Source organism: Danaus plexippus, chromosome Z (genome assembly GCF_018135715.1).
Source record: "Danaus plexippus chromosome Z, MEX_DaPlex, whole genome shotgun sequence".
Lineage (NCBI taxonomy): Eukaryota > Metazoa > Arthropoda > Insecta > Lepidoptera > Nymphalidae > Danaus > Danaus plexippus.
This window is the reverse complement of record NC_083559.1, coordinates 1825730-1842161: the sequence shown is the minus strand read 5'-3', so window position 1 is coordinate 1842161 and position 16432 is coordinate 1825730. Positions and strand designations below refer to the sequence as shown.

General features: G+C 31.7%; 2 protein-coding genes across 8 annotated transcripts in view; one reads left to right on the top strand and one right to left on the bottom strand.

Annotated features, from left to right (window-relative positions):
- The window catches only part of LOC116777937 (E3 ubiquitin-protein ligase MYCBP2), a 72492-nt gene that overhangs the window by 30290 nt on the left and 25770 nt on the right, over positions 1-16432 (bottom strand). The window lies entirely within an intron of this gene.
- On the top strand, positions 1328-16377 carry LOC116777939 (uncharacterized). Its single transcript, XM_032671754.2, has 5 exons — positions 1328-1561; positions 9488-9740; positions 13013-13185; positions 13314-13606; positions 13774-16377. Exons 1-5 carry the CDS (start codon positions 1409-1411, stop codon positions 15359-15361), a joined length of 2460 nt encoding a protein of 819 aa, XP_032527645.2. The 5' UTR covers positions 1328-1408; the 3' UTR covers positions 15362-16377.

Below are 16432 nucleotides of genomic sequence, written 5' to 3'. Positions count from 1 at the left end.
ATTAGTAGACTTTTTATATTGTCTTAAAGACGATAAAAACCAAAACGCTTATATATTCGTAAATATTATATATAATAATAATAATAAAACATAAACTAGTTAATCAGTGAACTAAACAGAACGCTATTAATCTAATTAGGAGATGGATAAATACCGTTGTGATTACAATTATTACATTCATTTACAAGCCTAGCTGTATCATATACTCTGTAACAGTTCACATCCATAAAATTTAATTACTATCACAATCTTAAAAATTCTTTTTAAAACAGCCTTTCGGTCCTATAACACATTGCAATGATGTTCTTAAGACAGACTTGTGAAATAAACATCACGAGGTTATAGTTAAAAAAATATATTTAAAAAAATTGAAATAAAATCAATCGCGACACGCTTTGAACGTGGAAATTCTTTGGGAGGTACTGAAACAGCAATTAACATAGCAATTTGTGTGTCTACTTTAATGACATTTATATACGTAGAGCGATAGCGAACCATCAGCGACACCACCCGCGGGAGTGAATATGTATAAATACATTTTTATATTCCGCAACTCGTGAAATTAATTTTAAGCACATGTATTTATCATAAACAACAGTTCGGAAATTTAAAAAAATATATAATACATGTACAAGATTAAAAATTTTCATTCACTGTCTTTTTATCAGAATATTATTTAGTTGTAAATGAAATAGCTTACGTATTGTTTGTTAAAATTTTCTTTATCTACGGCACAAAATAATTGTAGTAAAACGGATACAATTAATTTAGTAGGAGCTAGATATAAAACGTCTAATTAAGTTTGGGCCGCTTTCGTAGCCACCGTCACTAGTTCAGATATTTGATCGTATGAACTTGTGAAGAGTCAGACAAAGCCGAAGATGAGCTAGTGCAGTCCTTCCGAACGATGCATTCAGTTATCGATATTTAGCTACTGGACTTGATTCGATAATTGATATTAAAAACTATGATTTTAAATTATAAATTTATCCAAATAAAAAATAATGTTATAAAACAATATTTATTTAATTAAAATACTTGAGATATACCAGCTAATCAAACCGTCTGTGTATAGCATGCTTTTAATTTCAGCCAAGGATCTGGTCTAAAATTAAATGTAGCGTCAAAAACAAGATGAATGATAATTGACGTAATTGCTTTAAAATTTATTAGAGTGTAATAATGAATAAATCGTGTGGATGGTGATTATCAAAAAATCAGGCGAATGTTACTAATGAAAAGCGAATCATCGATATCGATATAATTGAGACGAGTATTAATAGAGGTGCATGACTATGGAGCGGGTGTATTCAGTAGCGCCACCGCGTGTGTAGTCCGGGCGCTCTCGCAAGTCGCAGTCCGTGCATGACCCTCAGTGAGCGCGGTGGTCGCGCTGCAGCGCGGCAGAATGTCGTCTATCTCCGCGCTGTTGTTCGTACTGTTGATGGCCGTGTCCGCGTATGCCGACGAGAGCGGCGTCTGCAATTTGGCTTATTGCAAATGTGAGCCAGCAAAACATCCCTCATGGACCACGATTAACTGCACCGTTCCCAACACCCAGGTAACCAGTTCGAATCCAAACAAAGTAAACGCAGCATGTGGTACGCACTTATCACACTTAAGTAACACGATGAAAATTTTCATTTTGAACTGTATTAACAGCTTTACTTTTACATAAATGGAAGTAATTTAATTATTAGTTTCCGACACCGTGTTGTGATCAGTTTTTATAATGTATAGTATATCATTCGTTACGATAGCAGTCGGTGATCAGTATCCAACGGAAGTTATTTTACACAGCCATTAAAATAAAACGTCTGATTTAGAAATAGAATAAAGATATGACACATAGGCATTGAGACAAGGATAGCACCAATCTATACAAACTGTAGATGCAACATCCACATTGTGGCCGTTATTATATATCGGTGATAAAACATCAAGATTGTTTACAATATGTGCACTGTTCGATTTTAACAACTTTCAACTTTCAAAACGCGGACCTTCCGATGTCTAGAGAAATTAATAACTATCGGCCAATTAGTTTCTCTCTCGTGTCATCTCATAAGGTATTATAGTTGAAATAGGATAAGCTCCGGACAAAGTAATTAAAATACAAGTCTCGTAAGCATATCATTAATATGTACTAGGGGAGAGGGACGATGCACGTACAAAAAAAACATCAGATAACATGACTACCTGCTGTTGGTAGACCGTCCTTTATTATGAGTGAGATCAGAGAAGGATCGTACAAACAGGCCGTAATTTCCTACTGTAAGAGCGACAGTTCACGAACCCGACACCGACTCCGGAGCAACAAGTGACAACGCATACACACACAGATACATCACACAAAACGAGACACACACATCGACACGGTGCACAGCTGTCTTCAGATTTAATTCTTATTAAAGACCAACTAAGGCTACACCTACTAATTCTAAGAAATTTCATAAAAGGAATTTCATATAAGTCCAACTAATTAGATGTTATTGTGGACGAACAATTTATTATGTTGCTTTAAAATTTATTAAGACTATGTTATTAAAAATGTTATTTAAGAAACATTAAGAAAAATGATAAATTTATTGTACAAACAAATAGTTCCAAGATAATAGAACAAGGAACAAAATTACAAATTACAATAAGCTTTATCACGTGTTAATTATCTCATTACGTGTTTAAACGCTAAGGAAACAATAATAACGAAAAACAGGCGACGACGAGGGAGTACGCTTGTTAATGTTGAAACAACATATTTTTGGGAGGATCAAATTAGCTTCATATTTATAATAATTACCTGACAACATATCGTTAGCAATCCATGGGCTCTAGTTATAACATTCACCGGCATAAGGCATGGCCAAACTATTTGCCCCAAATACATTTATTCGACAAACCTAATGTTATCTTGCTCGCACATTACGTTAGAATGGGACGACATGACTCGTTTACGTTTGGGCTTCTGTAAATAGACTGTCCAGATATTTGCGGTGCGGGCGCATTTGCAAAATTTTTTTTATTTGTCATACAAAAATTTACACTTCCAATCAAAATATGCATTGCATTTGATTCGTAAGCAAATAGGAAAAAAATTATTGTAATTTTACGCTTAATGGAGAATATGGCTTCGGCGCACGCAAGCAATCAATCTATTTTAAATTTCACTGTATTCTGCCAACATTTAAAAAAAAAAGATATATGGCTGCTCTGTTAAAAATCTAAAATATGTCAACGACCGTTTCCGCCTCTTGACCAGAGCCGCTTCATATCGCTCGTAATTATGGTGATACAGTTGTCTATCAGCCATTAGTTGCACGGCGGAAAACGACGTGTTCACTTTACCATATGACAATGCCGAAGCGATAATATAATTTATTAATAGCAGACTATTGTAATACATTCGTAAACAAACAAGGCACATTTATAGGAAGTACATACAAAGTTCACTAAGGGTAATAGGATAAGTACTAAAACGCAGCAAGAAATCTTACAAAGCTAAAGAAGGAATGAATTTTATATTAAACTTATCTCAGAAACTTATTATCTGCGTTGTTTAAAGAGATTAAAAAAAAATCTTAAATCCGTATGATAATAGAATACGGTAAAATTATAAACATTCTTTCATAACAAGCATCACTATTTACTACATAAGTTCACACACACACACACACACACGCTATATGCATATATATATATATATATATATACAAATTCAAAAGCATTTTATTGTCTGTTACTAATCCTCTGAAAACCAATATCAAAATGAATAAACCGTATTGATTTTTTATATAAAAATTTAAAATGAAAAAGTTTTTTTATTTTGTTTTAACAGTCTTTTCTATACCATGAGTATTAAAACTCATCCAGTTTCAACATTCATCATTCAGATTATTTCTTTTGAGTTTCAATTTTCTGTTAATAATTTTTGTAAACTCGCGATGAATTACGAAAATGAAACATGAGTTCGTCAAAAATTTATCGAATTTTGTATTTCGATAAATTGTTTATAAATTGTTAATTAATAAATTTTATTTAATTAATAGTTCGATTTATTTATATTAATAAATTTTAATTAATTTATTTTTTAATTCCAAAAACTATGTTCGAATAGCTTAATAGAAATTAAAACGACATACCTTCTTTAATAGCAACGGCAAGAAATTTCATAATATTACTTTGTAATATTTTCACAAACGCATCTCTCATTTTTATATTTAAAATCCAATTACTCATAGGAATTACGTTATAAAATTGATCAAAGTGACAATGTAGGGGAAAAATGTAAAAGAATTTTTTTTATATTCCAACTATAAAAAAGCAAGCTTTTCATGTTTCATACTTTAATTTAAATTTTCAAGGAAACCGATGGAAAAAGTGATATCGAAAATTTCCAATAATTTGAAATATTCTACTCTCTATTCTCCGAAATATGAGTAAATAGCTTTTGTCCTAACGTTATATTACAAGATAAAATATTTTCAAGAGTATTAATATAACTCTTAGTAATGGAACAGAATTTTAAAATTATATTAGAAATTGTGCCTGTGGTGTTGCTGCGACTTAGTCTGCTGACTATTGTTAATTTTTTATTTATATAAATATTAATAAAAGAAATAAAATCGAAATTTTCTCAAATGTAAGTCGATTAATAACTCCATAGTCCATATTTCCACGCCATTCTGACAGTTAAAGTCCTGCTGAAATCGGTCAAGCCGTTTCAGGTATTAGCTGGAACAAACTAACAGATTGACATACAAAAATTTTGAAAAATTATTATCTCTCTAAAATTACCGCCTATATATCCACATGCATAGTATAAATCGGTTATTTTGATGTCGCAAACACACAATGCAAATAAAATTACTTGTAGAGATTGCTGTAATAAGTTGACCTACAGTTCGAAAAATGTTAACAAGTGTTCTAAACAAAACTGCTACTTCCTTTAAAAAATAAAAGATTAAAATTGAATACATTACAAAACACAAACAGTTGAATACATTTTGTAATTGTTACATTATATATCATTTATATATAGATCAATTTTATATAAAAGCAATAAAATTATATAAAATAATATAGAGATAAATCTTAAAATTTCATCTAAGCATTAATATCAGTGAAACTAAAATATGCATAAATATATTGAGAGAACTTTTCATATCCGTATGGTCTGTTGAATAGGACAGTGTTCATGACTACCGACAACAATACCTCCGCTGAGACTTACTTAACTCGCGATATATCTCCTTGGCCCTGGAAAATGTATAGACTGCGAATCATGCAAAACAGCAAAATCATATATATTTTAAAACACACTGCAAATACATACTTTATTGTTTAATTTTTCAATATGATATAATGTTATCACACGTCATCGCTGAAGCCACGGCTGAACTCAACCATAGACTCGGTCGGGGAGCAAAATAAACAAAAAAAAAAAAACTAACGAGAGATCGCTTCCTGCCGCGGCGGCCGTCCAACACCATACCTTAATCCACGCGTAGTAAAATGTAAAACTTTATCTATATTCGATCGTGTAACTATAAAATTGAAATATTATATAACGAACGACGAAAATTATTAACAATCATGTTAATCAAATAATTATTAATATCTATTCAACCAGTTATGAAGCCTGACATCTACGAAAGTTGAAATAACGAAAGTTTAACATTATTGTAAAAAACAGAAAAAAAGTACACGTGAAAGAGAATTATTACGTATTGAGACTCTCTCTCGTTTAATGACTCATACTCATTGTGTGTAAGTCATTGTGAATACTTGATTAACAGAACACAATATTAGGTGTACAAATGACAAGGATATAAAAAAATATGAGGTGCCACCGTTGGCGTGTCCTAATTGTTACTAATTATTAGGCCAATTTTTTGTGTTATTAGTAGGTACATATAATTGATTGTGTGGATCATTGATAGTATGAGTAACATAAAGACACATACAGAATCTTTCGCATCGATGGGATAAACTGGACACACATGATGGTCACTGAATTGCGAGTATTTCCTTTCTCTTTCATACTCTCTAATACATTATATTTGTGAGTTATATCTAGTGAGTCGAGAGTTTAGTTGTGACGTCAGAACCAGATGGCCGATGGTTAAAATATTTTTGTAGAAATATTTAAACCTCAACTCCGTGATCTTTATAGTACGTGCATACAGCCGCGAGTGTACAGCGGCGGCAGCTCGTAAACCGGTTGAGTCGCTTAATTATCTATTGAAAAATAAGTATGACTTAATAAAAAAAAACGTGTCCTCCGAGCCTCGTATTGGGTCAATAAAAGAAAATCACGGGCATAAATTCATATTAAAAAAACTCATCACAAACGCAATATGTTCAACAGTTTTAATCCCATATATATATATATATATATATATATATATATATATATATGATATATAAGTAACATAATATCATAACACACCATAGCGTATATATTTCTCCGCAGCTAAACGTAAAACCTTTCAATATTTCATTTTCAATATTTCATTTTAAAAATACTATATCTATACAAAGGTAAGGTTTTTATTTAAAAGCCTGTATCAGGTATCACGTCTGATGGATGTTAGTTGTGAACAAGCCCGTGTATTGTTCTGATTGAAATATGTCAGATTTTTTAAAACTTCGTTTGTTCAGTAAGCTTTCTTGAAAGGCACTACTTGCGTCTTATGAGATCAAGGTCTTATATGTAACTAGTCTTATGTACGACAAATTTATATAATAAGGCCGTTAATGATAATACATATCTAATCTATAAAAAAGAAAATATCTAGTAAAAAGTTCCTAGCAACATTGATTTAACTAAATGCTGTTAGGTGATACAAAGAATTAATTATATGCGTGTCGTTAAAAACCAACTTTATATCACATCGGTTTGTCTTAAAAACGAGTAATATGCAAAAAAAAACTGTATGTGAATTCCAATAAGTGAAGCTCCTTAAAAGGTTAACTATAAAAAATCATTGCGAAACTCGATTCTGAATCAGAAAATGAAACTTGGGGACCTTAAAATGAAATGTACACACGTAAGTTATTATATATGTGTAATGTTAACGTGCAAAAGGAATACTTCTGTAAGTTTCACAACATAAAATGGTGGATTTAAAACATGTCTTTGTCGTTTTCAATGATACCTAAGTGTTTCCGTAAAGGAAAATATTCAAAAGGTTGCATTCTAAGACGAGATACAGCTTGTTTGTAGGATTTATGTTTTCACGAAATAGTTATGGCTTGGAAGAATTTAAGTCTTCTTCCCCTTTTGTGGTCGCACTCAAAGTAAACGAGACCCTTATATCGCTTTTCAGGTTCCGCATAGAACAAATATTTTTTAAGGACCAAACTTTTATATAAAAAAAAAATCTTTAACCTTTCATTTGTACAATGTATAGGAAACAGAAATTATATACAAGCATCTCTACATTGTTAGAGTTCTGTTTCTTAAATTCGTATCCATCCATGGTCAAAACACCTGGTTTGTTAACATATTTAGGTATAACAGAAAAATAAAATACGCATTTTGCATATTTATTTTTAAAAGAAAATAACGTAGTTCGTATGAATTCATAGCTTTATACGCACAAATGTTTTTCTACAAGCTTCTATTTAGGTTGTCTATTATTATATTGTAATGTCTAGCTAATAAAGCTATAAATGTCTAATTACTTAAACGTGATATATCCTGGCAATTATTGTCGATTTCCTGTGCATGTTTACGACAAGGGGACATAACAAAACATTGATTATGGGGAAGATATTTTAAGAAAAATCTTTCAAGGCAAATACTCCAAAGCACAGTTAATTAAAGAGTTCAAAACTACCGCAAGAAGTATTACGGTTTTAATCATTCAGCCAATTTACAATTTAATGAAAGAAAAATTAAATATTCCAAAAAATATAAGACCTACAAGAAAATTTTAAAACAAGATAGAGTGGTATAAATATATACACCATTCTATGATGAAATATGATTTCGCGCAGAATTTTTTTCGACAGGCACCTTCAGTTGGTTATCGATAGCCGCTCGATAGTGGAACACATTTTTCTTTTTATAGAAGCATGAACTGAAGCTTTTAATATTTGATATCATACGTTACTTTGAACAGCTTTTGTCTAGTGTAACACAGTTATAATTTCATCTTCTTTTCCGACAGCCATAAAAGTTAGGAACATTATGTCATGCACCCTTACATACAATGCATTGGCATTTATATTAGTAGAATCGTTGGCATAGTATTGAGTGAGTGCGACAATGTTATCTTTGGAAATGGTCGTGAATGGTAAGAGTCCGATAACAGCTATCGGGTCCGTTTAAGAAGCCAATAGCTATCGTGAATGACGAACAGAACTGATAACATTTAGCCCAAACCGAGGAATTGTTGTTAGTTAGTGACCGCATCAACATCAATAAATTTACCGGATATTTCGACTCCGCCGCTAAAAACAATGGAAGACAATAGTGGAGGCACGCTTTTTAAAAGAAAAGTATTATACAAAGCAGAGTTTGATCAGAGCGTCGTCAGTACGTAGGTGTTCCCTTACGTTCCTAAACATCTACCCGTTCCTACTTAATTCAATCAGCTACCCGTATCCGTTGGATCTCCCCTTACACATGTACGTCTAAGCAAAAATTACTTCATCACTAAACATACTATTAGAGCAGAAAGTTCCTCGCACCTGATTCAAATAATGCCCAAATTAATACTAGCATTATTATTTTTCATAAAAACTTAAAAATTTGTTTTCGTTAGATATAAACATAAATTATTAATTAAATTCACCTGAGAGTTTTAAATACAACCATCCTTTGTCAATCTTATTATTATTGCTTAGTTCACAATTTAGTTGTCAAACGAGCACAAAGCAAACATATTCCTTGTACACAATCGATTTGTATAAGTCTCACGGAGTCATAATAACAAAAACATTAATTAGTCATCGTTTCTCAAATATTGTTACGATAACATAACTGAATATCAGACAGTTTAGTCATTATATAAGTCATCTTGGTGAATAATGACAATGCGTCTGCTACGATTATTGTTACATTAAGCAATCGTAGAGTACTATTAAATGCTAACATTAAATATAACGTAGTGGCTGTAGTTTTTGACCAAAGCTATTATAATATAAAAAACACAAAGACACCCAAAACAACGGAGTCAAAGGAAATCTGATCTGGATTTATAAATTACTACGACAGTGTCAGGATGTTCTGATTAATAAACTGATAATTAATTTCTTCCATTTATTATAATTATAATACCGTTATAGGCCATTTAACGAGAGTTAAACATAAAATTTAAATATAAATCTTAAAAATAAATACGTTTCTTTGAAACTACTTACTATTGATAACTATTTCTAGAAAATTCAGACAGCTTTAATCAAACGATCTTATACATTCCATTAGTTAGTGGTAAATGATAATTAAATATATTTTTTATGAGTAATATTATTTTCATAGAAACTGGTAATACTGGATGGCGACCTTCCCGACAACACGGACAGTTTGACTGTAACCGGAGCCAATGCTTTGACAATAGGAGCGAACGCACTATCAAGACTCAAAGACGCCAGATACATTCATCTATCGAAAATTCATTCCATACTAATGAAGAGCTTTGCCGCTGTCGACCTTAATATCGTTAGTCTCTTCCTGAAAATAGAAAGTTGCGTTTCGGTACGCATCGAGAAGAAATCCTTCATCGGCATCAAAGGTAACAATTTGTACATTAACAATACATAAAGACAGGTGATCAGAATACATTCTGCTTTCTATTCAGCCGTAAATTTTGTAAACAAACATGTTCATTACTTAACGGTATTATATATCTCACACATTTGCAAAAAAATAAATATTTTAAAAGTATTCATAAAAATATCGGATATTACATGAATGATATATAAATATGTCGATAAAATTACAGACATATTACAAAATCTGATTGTGAGTAAAAAACGAAAAATTATAAACTTAGACCAGAATAGCTAATTCCATAATAGTTCCTATGGAAAAGTATTAAGGTGTTATTTGGTTTATTTTACAATGAAAAAATTATTAAATTCTTATTCTACAGCCATCAGATTGATTAGTCCATTATGTGATATTTACTCCCAATATTAAATTAAATTTAATATATTTTAAAATTTTAATGATCCTTTAAATTGAGATATCTATGTATGCTGAAAGCACATTTCTGATCACCCCATCTATTCTACTATTGCATGGGATTTAAAGTAATTAACATAAGCCTAAAGTGTCATTACTAGCATCTGAAAACCATTTTTATTTATTATGCAATAGGAAAATATATATATAAGATTGAAATATTGCCGCCAAGCGAAATTATACTCAGCATCCTTATTATTTACATCTGAATGAATCTGCACGCTGAAGCGAAGAATTTATCAATTAGATCGTAAAGCTTCTTTAACTATAAGTATTATTTTAAGTTTCAGTCAACGTATGTGAATAAAAAAAAGGATCGTCGGAAGGTACTCGCGTCTACAATAACTTCCTACATATACTCTTTTGCGTGACTTGCCTGCGATACCATTGTTTAGGAAATCGGTATCCATTCATGTATAAAATTATTCCTTTGGGCTTAGGCGATAGCGAAAAATACTAAACAATCAATGGCATTACGATAAGTACTTTTGTATGAATGTTGTGTAGTACTTAAATATATATCAACATTCGAGACATTTTAAATCAGATAGGTACATAATAATAACTTCTTGACCTTTAACAAATTATTCGACCGTTAGTTACGACACCGTGATCATTGCGTGCTCTATTTCATCTGGAGTTGTCGCTATGGATATAAATCAGCAATGAATTTCAAAAAGCCGGTAATCTTTTATACGAACCGGTTTTGAGAGAAGCCAATCGCCTCGCAACCGGATGGGCTCGATTATCGGCTCGCCGTCTTTCAATTTTAACAACATACTGTGTCTAACACAAATAAAATATTTTACATTCACTTTGACATTGAAATAGAGGAAATAAATACAACAATTGTAACTAAACATAAAATAAAATAATAGAAGTGAAAAATACTAGTGAATATGTATTTACGATTGACATCTTTCAACTTTATTTATAAGCATTCTTTAAACGATAAAGATGAAACTAGCCGAGCCGTCTGTCGTAATAGTTGGAGTTAGAAATCCCATACGGAGTTCTTGAATAATTCAGACCCTACCGACATATTTGATTTGTCTTTAAGTCCAGTGATTATTTAAAATTTATTAAAACCAAAATTCTAGTTTAAAATCAGCATAAATAATATATTAAATTAGGCTTCGACTTAAAACCAGTATTTGCTTTGTAAAATTAGGTGGAAACTTTATTGACAACTTCTGTGTTAATCAATATCAATATATTCCTTATTATATTAACTTATAAGTATTATATAAAAATTATAAACGAAAGAAGTAATGGATTAGTTCTTAAACAATGTCAACACGGTGAAGAAATTTAAAATGATTGTCCGTTAATCATTTTTGTAACGGATATCTTCGTCTTTGGTGTCAATTTGATAAAGAGACCACCCTGATTATGATCACCAACTATATATAGCTACATATACCATTATACCGCTGGTCGTAACGCCTTAGAAACTACAATCTGTTCACAATTTCCACCGTCAATATTCAAATAATTTAATATGGCTCTTCTAGGATTCATTCTTTATAACATTTACATTACTCACTAATTAATTCGTGAATATAAGTATTTTAAGGTACAATATATTTCGTTAAATTTAACTTCACTAGCATTCCTTGCTTTGTACGGATGTAAACAAATTTTATGAATAAAAATTACACTCGGTTACATAAAATGCTTATTCGGTATTATTATAACATACTGATGCATGGAACCCTTACACCGCCATCACATGTGGATCGAAGCTGTGCAGTGACGCACATACGAACAAATATATATCACTCAAACAAAAAAAAAACAATAAATTAAAACCACTCTTCCGGATATTAGATGGTTTAAATGTATCACTATAATACACGAATTTGACAATTCAATTAATAAAATCTCATCGGCTTTATAAAATTATATTCTTCTAAAAATGTTTAAGGCAATTTTTTTTTACGTATAATAAATATACTATCTTAAAACAGATATGTGAACGAGTTTGACTTCATTTATTATATTTTACGGTGTCAGTGCTCCAATTTACGATACAGTGTAACGCAAATAACTACAACCCTTGGTGACTAAACTTGAACCATCAACGAGGTTGTCGATTTAATTGCAAGGGATCTAACTTGCTTGTAATATTTCGATTAAACGGCAATATATCGAAGAATGAGAGGGCACGACAAATAGAATTTCGAGATATTATTTTAATAAGTATGTAAAAACTGTTTACGGAGCTTTCGAGACATTTGTAGAACACTTGAATCACCTTATTTAGTTAAACTTTTCTCTGTAATACGACGGACGGCGACGAAAGCCACCAGAACAACATTAACCGACTGTTTCGTGCAATTATGTTAATGAACCGTTATATAAACAAAAAACACTATAGTATTTGTTTTATCTTTATGATCATTACGTGATTGTCACATTAAATTTCTTCATCAGAATTGAGAATGAATAGAAAACTATCGAATGTTGTTGAAAAATAAAGATAAATATAAAAGAAATCTAAGCAAACACCGAGCACTTGTAGCGGACATTTGAATACGGATCGCTATCTAAAAATATATTCTTCCCCGACTCGGCATTCGTGTTTTACAGGATAATGACTCATGAGAGGAACCAAATGTAATACAAAAGCGTGAATATGTCGTAGACAATAGAGCCGTTATTCTATACACATACATGTGTGAAGTGTTCAAAGAAACGTACTACAATTGAAACAGTTTAAAATTTGGTGGAATAGTATTTGTGTTTACAAAGAACATGTAACATTTTTATTTTTTTTTATTTTATATATAAAAATATTGTTTATTCTGTATTTTGCAGGCCCTCTTTCCGTGAGCTTCGAAGACTGTGATTACGTTTCTCTAGATGGAAGAACATTTTCGTGGCTGTTATCTCTTAAAATATTCGGAGTTCGTTTGTTGCAATTGGCGCCAGAGGCGTTTATGTTGGATCCAACAGCAGCTAACGTAGGTGAACACGGACCAGGGATGATGGTTAGTCTTGTTACGTTTAGTATACCAGAATGCTATGCGAAGTGTTACAGCAAAGCAGCTATGCGACCAAATGTACGCTGTCATATACATTGCTAGAAGGCATAAAGAGGTTTTCTTTTATTTTTCAGATCGAAATGAGGAATGTAGTTATTCCGAAATTTCCTGAAAAAACATTCGGCTCATCTGCTGCATTAATCAAGATGGAACGGGTCTCCGTACACACTTTACACACGGGAGCCTTTGTTGCTAACACTTACAACATCGTGATGGCAATCAATTGCTCTTTCCACCTGATCGAAGGCGAAACATTTGCACCGAAGTCCCTCATTAATAATTTACATCTTTATGGTTGCCAAGTACATGTTTTTGCCTCGAAGGCACTGCAGTCTGCTGTAGCTAATTTAAATATTTCAAAATCCAGGTCGGTTATGTTTTGGGTTATATTTACTCTGAGTTCCATATTTTGCTTTTTAGTTTTGGTTGTTGATTGTATTATGGATGTTTAATTTGTATTAATTTAATTTATTTATTTTTCTCTTTATTTGTTAATTATCATTTTGATTTTTTTATTTTATTTCTAATTTACAGATTCGAAAATATACAAACAGGCGCGATAAACGCTACTGTAGTTGCAGTCATAATCGTGGATAGTACGTTCAAAGTATTTAAAGATAGGGGATTCGAACTATCTTCTTGGAATAAGTTACAAATGGAAAGGAACTCGTTTGATGAATTGGCTCCAAACGCTATTGTGGCTCCGGGAGGATCAGTCCACGAATTAATCTTTGTAGAAAATGAAATAGAGAAAATTAATCCTGGAAGCCTTGGATTCATTGGTCAAGCATATTCAAAGTACGCGGCAAATGTGATTTATAAAAACAATTATTTTGGACATCCTTGTTACTGTAATATGACATCTTTACTGGCAGAAGGTTTAGGAGCCAGTTCAAAAGATTTTTTTGAAAACGAAAGTTATTGCACTGTAAACGAAATTTTTGCTCGATGCTTTAAAGTGCCGGAACAAAATATGTTGCTCAAACAATTTTCTGATAAAGTTTGTGATCAGAATTTAACTCATATACAGTGTGTACCTTATAAGGGCAACGAAACTGCAACAGAAATAAAAAATCCAAGATTTCCGCACAAAAAAGAGGAGGAGGAAGGTTTAAGTGAGAGAAATAAAAAAGTTATCGGGATTGTAATTGTCACTGCCATAGGATGTATTATTATTGTGATGTTCATAAGTTTTATTAGATGGATGAGACGACGCGGTCATTGTGTTAGTATTAAAAATTTCCTCATATCATCTAATTCATCTTGTGGTGCTCTTTGCGATCGTTTATGCACATGTGGATTAAATCACGGCATCGATAATGCTAGATCCATTTCACAATTATCTGTCAATGAATATTCAGAGAGACATCGTCTCAATGAAATGCGAGTCCAAGATACAACTCAAGAGACTATTATCCCCAACTCTTATAACGACGATGTATTACCGACAGAAAATAAAACTACACAAACGTTACCCGAAGAGCTAACAAAAGAATTATTGGAAAATCTACGGGAGAAACTTGAAGATCCTGAAAATTACGTTGAAGCCCGTGAAATGATAGAACATTTATATGAACTTATAAAAGTTGAAGAGAGCTGTAATAACAATACAACGTCACTACTAAATGCTGAAGAGAATATTTACGAATTGCCATTCCAAAATACAACACCACGCATTGGGAAAAATAAAAAGCAAATGATAAGTATTGGTACACGCACTCCATCCTTGGACAAATTGATGCCCCTGTCACCCTACAATAGACAAACGGCACTTGCGCATGAATATTTTGAACCAAAAGATTTTGCTGTCCACCTTTATGCGGAAATAGCAAATTGTGAAAAAGAAAAGAAAAGTCGTTTTGGCGACATGCCCGATGTAGTTGCCGAGCAAGCCATTCCTCGGGGACCATATCTAAGAGCAGTCCGTGAAAAAAAGCATCCGAGTAGTAGTCCCACGTCGAAAGCGTTTAACAACTCGATCGGTAGTCCAAATTTTACATCAACAATTAAATCTACCAATTCAACGACGTCGAATAAATCTGGTAAAATGTCAAATAGGCCTCTACCAGAGAAACCAGCTGTGATTGACCCTGGCGAAGGCACGTCCTTCCGACACGGATGAATCTTTATCAACATGTCCCTGAAGTCCTATCGCTAGTAAAAAAAAGAGCTGAACACGATTGGCGACCTGCACTCGAGTTCGTCAGGCGACAGAAAGTTGATAATCGTTTTGTAAAACATGTACATTCGCGACGTTGGCTTAAAGTTCTTTTGCTGTGATATTTATTTAGTTTGTTTATATTTTTAAAGTTTTTTGCTGATTTATTGTGTCCTGCCAGACACTGTTGTACTTTTATTATGTAAATATTTTTTAAGTGAAGCCATAAATTAGCCTAAATAGGACATCTAATGCTTTTTCTGTATCATGTATTACACGTTTCTATAACATAATCAAAACATATAATATAAATGTTAATCTTGTAATACCACAGTTAATGGTAACCTTATCTAAAACTTTTAATACCAAATTAATGTTACCCAGATAGGATGATGAAGCCATTATGTTAATTTCGTTATACTGAAGTATATATATTTTAATATGTTAATGCATTATGATCCCAAAGGTTAGTAAATTATATAAGAAAGTTTTGTCCAATTATAAAAAAATCGTATTCAGATATGTATGTATATATTGTTTTCTGTAATCTGCATTTGATTAAGATGATAAAATTTGATACTACCCGACAAAAAAATGTTATATCGAACTAACTAATAGAACTACATATTTTCCATACATTTCGAATAATACTTACAAATTTCTATGTTCGGGAGCTTTTCATCCATCACACTATTTAAATCTAATAGATAATATTTAATAAAATTTATTGATGTAAATGTAATCTTAAGCAAATGTAACAAATTAAATGAAGCTTCGTATTTGATATTTAAATATATATTATTAGAAGAGGTTGTAATACTAGCTTCGAATATTTAAAAATATTTGGTCTCATGCATTTTATTTAATAATTAGATTGAAATGCGTTTTATGTTGTAGGCAAATAACCGATACCGGTTTAATATATGTATGTGTTATTCCATTAATGTTACGTATAAAATAAATGTTGGATGTGAAGCAGACAGCTTATTGTTTTATTAAATTACATTTTAATGTCTAACTGTAAAATTATACGAT